We start from the raw sequence: 6,787 nt of genomic DNA, 5'->3' as shown, positions 1-6,787 counted from the left end.
TGGATGAACCATGTGTTTATTAAAAGGTTTGTCGGAGCGCAATCATATTCCTAGTATTATATGTTGATGACATACTACCACTTGGAAATGACATTGGTTTAATGGCATCAGTCAAAGTTTGGTTATCAAATAAATTCTCCATGAAAGATTTGGAAGATTCTAAGAGAGGTTGTCTACCCTTTTTCATAAGATTCATTTATCTAGATCAATGAGCCCCAAGAAACTTGAGAATAGAGAATGCATGAGCAGAATACCATATGTATCAGTAATTGGTAGTCTTATGTATTCCATGCCATGTACAAGGCCTGATATAGCTTATGCTATAAGCATTACAAGCGGATATCAGTTTGACCTTGGAGAAGAACATTGGGTAGCAGTCAAAAATATCCTTAAGTACTTGAGAAGAACTAAGGATTTAATTTTGACATACCTTAGTTTTGAATTGAAAATTGATGGGTATATATACTCAAATTTCAAATCAAACGTTAATGATAGAAAATCTACATCGGGATTTATTTTTCTTTGTAATAGAGGAGCAGCTAGTTGGAAAAGCTCCAAACAAGCTACAACTATAGATTCCACTACAGAAGCTAAGTATATTTGTACTTCAAAGGCCGCAAAGGAAGGGATATGGATAGAGAAGTTCATAATAGAACTTGGTGTGGTTCCATCAATTAAGAGCACATCACCTTTGTACAACAATGGGGCTATAACACAAGCCAAGGAACCAAGGTCTCACCAGAGAGCTAAGCATATTCAGTGAAAATATCATATAATCAAAGAGTACGTTTGAGATGGTTAAATCATCATGCAAAAGACACCATTAGCAGACAATGTAGCTGACCCACTCACAAAGCCTATGACACAGTTACAATTAGATCGCCATCTTGAGAAGATGGGTATTGGATACCATAGCAATTGGTTTTAGTGCAAGTAGGAGTTTGTTAGTGTATGTGCCCTAAAACCAATGATGGGTGTAAGGTTTAAGGAAACATTTATATATAAATTTTGTAATGTTTTATCATTAATAAAATGACGATTATTCTACGTTGCTTTGTGTCATCTATATTTAATTAAGTTGCGTATGTCTTCGAGCTTGTTTTGGAAAGAATTCTATTTTCAAAGAGTTTGAGAATATGAGTATCAGGATTCTTTCATGTGACTCGCTTTTAAGTATGTTCCTGATCAGATGTGATAATAATCGAGGCAATATTATCACAAGATCGGCATTACTGTGTGCCGCCATTGATTAACTGAGATGTTGATGGGTGGGTGATGAGACTCATATCATAAGGGCACGAGTAATTAGGTGTTTAATTAGAGAATGAAGCATTGAATGTGACTGCTAGACGATTGATCACATGCATATAATATCTTTAGTCAATAATCATCGTTATGTGCGTTAATGTCACTTTATCCCTAGACCTGAGATGCGATCATGTCTTATGCATGGGAGCTCGTGGTTCTTCAGTATGTTATCACTAGATTGTTTATATATAGTGTGTAGTGCTTGTTGGTCATGAGTTAACCATGTACGGAGTCATATGCGCTTTCAATAAGGAATATGATGGCTCGGATATTACGAGTTTAAGTGTTCCAAGGGATCAACTAATGTGAAGGAAGTCTTTGGATAAAACATTTGTGTTTTATGAATGGTTTCATAAAAACACAATTCTACATTTTAAGATAATCTGAATTATGTGATCAAGTTAAGGATTTGACTATACCATGGTCTGCACTTGATTAGAAGACGAAATCGGAGGGAATGAGGTGACATGACTAAAACACTCAATATTATAGGTTCATATGATCCCACTTCATTCATTGATTAGGAACCATGATATACTGCTAGGTGTCACTCATGATTTGTAAGGAAGATAGATATCAAGAGTTGATATCTACCTTACTACCAATAGATAGATGAACCTAGAAAGGTTACACACATTATGGATTTCTAAGCTTGATGGGAATCAAGGATTTTCTTATTAAAGAGTTAATGAGGATATTAAAGTTCCCAAAAGTCCTAATTGACTAATTATAGAATTGGTTAAAAGTGTATTTTTGTAATTGGATAAATTAATTAAATGTTGATTAATTAGTTAAATTAATTAATTAAAAATTAAGTCCAAATAAGGAGGCTTTATAAATGGATTTAATAATTAAACTTTGACTTAAATTGGGCTAGCACTCAAATGGGCCTTGGTTTAGTTATTAGTTAATCCATCAGAGAATAACTTAAACTAGAATAGGATATTCTAGGGATTGTCTACTAATCCAATTTTGGTGGCTATTTAAAGGAGCCTTAGGGTTCATTATTGATAAGAAGAGAAAAATTATAAGAAAACCCTGGCCACCGATATTCTCTGCCTTCCCGAGGAAGAAGTTGTTCTTGATTTCATTATAGTGGGTTAATTCTCATCGACAAGAGATCCTGTTTGTATCGATCTAGAGGTACCACACTTGGGGTACTCAGTGAGGGTTCAACAAGGAGAAAGAAAATAGCAAAGGAGTCGGTAACCTTTTCTTACTCTTGTTTTGTATTTCATGTCTTTGATACATATATACATGCATGTGTTATTTGCATTAAATCGTTATTACCTCGATCATAATGGCACAACTGGGAGGAAGTTTTAAAATTCAGGCAATTGGGCACTTCCGCTAAACGTTCCTTACCCAACATATTGGGCGTCAAATAGTTGGGTGTTAGATATAAACTAATTGGATTATGAAGAAAAACTTGATGTCAATGACCATCTTTACATGGCTAGTTCCAGAGGCCTCCACGTAAAAAATATAATAAAGAGTGGATATCCAACTAATAAAGAAACAATCTATTTGGTGAAAATTGATTGGGATGGGATATTCGAATTACAATTTAAGACAAAATGGTTCAAGGTTAGTTGTGTGGGAATCTTCGGAAGATAATGTGTGCCTAAGGGTCTGTGTGGCCTTAATAGCTATTGTATTATAAATCAAAACTAGAAATTTGGCTGTATATGTCTTGAAGGATTTGCATATGTTGACCAAGAAAATCAATATATAGGCTGTCAAAGAAATTTCTCAAACCTGTATAGAGCTGTGAACTACACCATTTAGGAATTGGATAATTATATCTTTGAAGATGTTTCATATAAAGTTCTACTAGTATCCAAAGAAGACTGTAAATAAGCATGTTTGGAGGATAGTAATTGTTATGTAGCACAATTTAGTACTACAAATGGAGACTGCATAATGCAAAGGCTTCCTTTGAGATTTGCAAGAAAAGATCCCAATGGTGATTCATCAAATATCGTTCTTGTCAAGGTAGAAGTTACTGCATCCTTCACTGATAGCGGAACTGTTGAGCTCAAAGAAAGCAAGAAACAACTCCTGGTGGATATGATAATAATTGTCTGTTTTTTATTTGTTGTTTTTATATTTGTTATTTTCTCAATATTCGGTTTTGTTATCTACATATATCATTGCTAGTCATATAGGAGAATTTTGACTATTGCTTTTGCGAGGATATTGCCCCACATCATTTAGTTTTGCAAAGATTGAAAAAATGACTGAAGGTTTCAAGGAAGAGATTGATAGAGGATCTTCGTGTATAGTTTATAAAGGGACAATGACGAATTACCAAAAACTAGTAGTTGTCAAGAAATTAAAGAAGGGGTTCGCTGAAGAAGAAAGGGAATTCCTGATTGAGATTAAGGCAATTGGGAGAACCCATCATAGGAATCTAGTTCGTCTACTTGGATATTCCTCTTATGGACCCAAAAATGTGTTGGTATATGAGTATATGAGCAATGGTTCTCTTGTTGATCTTCTCTTCACTCTAGAAAAACAACCTAACTGGGTTGAAAGAATGGGCATTGCTCACGATATAGCAAGAAGCATTCTTTGTCTACATGATAAGTGCGAAACTTAGATCATCCATTGTGACATAAAACCTCATAATATACTCATGGGTAAGAAAATGCATGCAAAAACTTTTGATTTTGGATTAGCCAAGCTAATGAAACTAGACCAAACTAAAACTTATACAACAATAAGGGGAATGAGGGGATATGTTGAACTAGAATGGCATCAAAATATTCCTATGACAGTGAAAGCAGATGTTTGCAGTTTTGGAATTGTGTTCTTGCAAATCATACATCGTCGAAGAAGTATGGACCAAAATCTTCCGAAGGATCAAGCTATTCTTGAAGATTGGGCTTACAAGTGTTTTGATGCTGGGGAGTTGATTCAAATAATAGGTGATGAAAATGTTGATCTAAAACAATTAGAGAGGATGATGAAAATTGCACTTTGGTGTATCATTGATGAGCCATCCCTTCGTCCTTCAATGAAGAAAGTTTTATTAATGCTGGAAGGGACTATAGATATCCCACTGCCTCCTAATCCTATTTCGCATCGTAGTACTAAGTCCTGTTTGTTTTTATATTTATGTTTTTAGCCCATAAACGTCACTATAATGGAAAATAAGATCACTACGAGGAAAAATGCCTTTCTTGACGGGTATTCTCTGTCAAGAAAGGGGTACAATGACAGTTCAAAACCCCTGTCAAGAGAGGGTCATGACAGTTTTTGAACTATCAAGGATCTTTTGACATATCCTTGATAGTTCGATAACCATCAAGGATTTAGCAGAATTTGAACCAAATTCTTGACAGTTCAACAACTGTCAATGATTTAGCCGAATTGTCAAATTTTTTTTTAGAATTTTAACTAAATTGTTGACAGTTTTCACATTGTCAAGATTTCGTTTATTAATTTTTTTTTTTAATTAGTGAAATTTCTTTATTATTATACGTATTAAACTATGGAATAGTTGAATGAAATGCTTCATAATATTATGATCATTCAACAATATGCAATGAGACACCAAACAATTGATTGAATAGTACATATATTATTGCTGCTCTGAGTAAACAAAATTGAACAACAGTACCTAAATTTTACAATATTGCATAAATAATAATGAACACCGAAAACTTAACGATAAAGGAATATTTGTTATTCTTGAAACGTCATAAAGATTTTTTTATTTTATCATACCTTAGAGGAATTAATGTCATCAACCCTTATATTACATGTAAAATATTTCATTTTATAATATACAATTACATATAAAGTTAAAGAACTTTAAAAAATTAAGACTAAATAGTTAAATAATATAATAGTATAGAATATAGAATTATATGATATTTAATTTATCTTTTTTTTTTTTTTTTTTTTTTTGGTTATGATTTTAAGGAAAAAAATTGTTAATTTAAATTGTAGGCTTTCTTCCCAAAAAAGAAAATTGACTTTATATGCTAATAGTTTTATTTAATTAGAATATACTACTGATTTTAATTAAAATATTGTACTAAAAGTTTCAATATTTGAAATGCGACAAACAACGGTCTTTGATTTTGTAGGTACTTGTGAGCATTGTTTTAAACCTGGACCAGACTGACAAATTAGACCAGGACCCGATAGCCTCTCTGAACAGGTTTAGGTTCCAAGGGTTTTTGCAAAATTTCAAATTTTTAGGGACTAATTTTTTATTTTAGATGTGTTTTAGCATTATTTCAAAACTTTAGGGGCTTATTGTGATATTTTTGTGCATTTTTAAATTAAATTAAAATTTCATGAACTAATTATAATTTTTTAAAAATGTTTTTATTGCTGACGTCACCGGTCTAACTGGTTGGACCAACCGACCCGTGACCTGATCATCTTGCCGAGACACACAATAGGTCGAGTTTTAAAACAATGTCTGTGAGGGTATTCAAACCTTCAAACCTTACATATTGTGAGAGCACAAACTAATACAGGTCTTAGTTAATGATTTATATCCGATAGTGTATTAATTGTATTACATATAAAAAAAAAATATTCAATGTGACCAGCTTTAAATTCCATGTTACCATATACGATTTTCGTCATCTTACCAGCATGATATTATGGGGTATTATCCAAAATGCCAGCTTTTTATAAATGAAAGAAATTGTATGATTAAATATTCGAAACCCAAAATAAAAAAATAAAAAAAGGAGAGAGATAAAGAATGAAGAAATTCCGATCCTAAAGAGTTAATTTATTAAACAAGATAAAGAAGAGAAGAAAATAAGCAGTCCAAGAGAAGAACAAACAAACTGAGAAAACACAAAACTTCGAGTCATGATCATTTTTCTTTATAGAAAAAGGAAACAAACTGAAAATTGACTTGAAATTGTTTTCTCCATCATTATCAAAGCCTTCGCATGATTTCAAAATAACTCTGCCTTCATTATTCAACAGCAAGGCGGCGTTCTTTCCAACAGTTTTCTCTGGAATTCTAGCAACTAAAACCCCAACAACATCGCCTTCGTCTTGCGGATCATAAAACTCAAAGGCGTGGAGACCAGAACCTGACAGCCACGAGCATTTTTTGACGCGTTTAAGAGAAGATGGCAGATTTATTTTAGACTCTCTTTCTTTAGCAGAAACAGTAAAAGATGAACATAAGAAGTGGAAGAACACAAGAAAATGAATAAAAAAGAAGATTGAATTAAATCTGAGCTGCATCTTTTTGAGCTTTTCTGAAGGGCTAAATTTTGTGAATGTTTGACAGGGATTGAATTTGGATCATATGTTTGAGAGAACAGCATTTATATATTGTAAATCGCGAGAAAATTGAAGCCGTTCTCCTTGGAGAGCAAGCTGAAGGCCGTGTTGACTAGTAATATTATATTGTGAGAATCTGCAGGTGAACTAAACACCAACCTGGAATGCATTATTTAATTAAAATTATGGTACGCAAAACCGTTGAGAGAAA

General features: G+C 33.0%; 2 protein-coding genes across 2 annotated transcripts; both read left to right on the top strand.

Annotated features, from left to right (window-relative positions):
* Positions 1-208: 208 nt before the first annotated feature.
* LOC116130676 (secreted RxLR effector protein 161-like) lies at positions 209-763 on the top strand. The gene has a single exon (XM_031416399.1). It carries the CDS (start codon positions 209-211, stop codon positions 761-763), a length of 555 nt encoding a protein of 184 aa, XP_031272259.1.
* A 2,781-nt stretch (positions 764-3,544) lies between these two features.
* Positions 3,545-3,910, top strand: LOC116130675 (G-type lectin S-receptor-like serine/threonine-protein kinase LECRK3). Its single transcript, XM_031416398.1, has one exon. The coding sequence runs from the start codon at positions 3,545-3,547 to the stop codon at positions 3,908-3,910; it is 366 nt and encodes a 121-aa protein (XP_031272258.1).
* Positions 3,911-6,787: the final 2,877 nt, after the last annotated feature.

The sequence above is a fragment of the Pistacia vera genome, unplaced genomic scaffold, assembly GCF_008641045.1.
Source record: "Pistacia vera cultivar Batoury unplaced genomic scaffold, PisVer_v2 Contig223, whole genome shotgun sequence".
In the NCBI taxonomy this organism is placed as follows: domain Eukaryota; kingdom Viridiplantae; phylum Streptophyta; class Magnoliopsida; order Sapindales; family Anacardiaceae; genus Pistacia; species Pistacia vera.
This window is presented reverse-complemented; position numbering and strand designations above follow the sequence as displayed.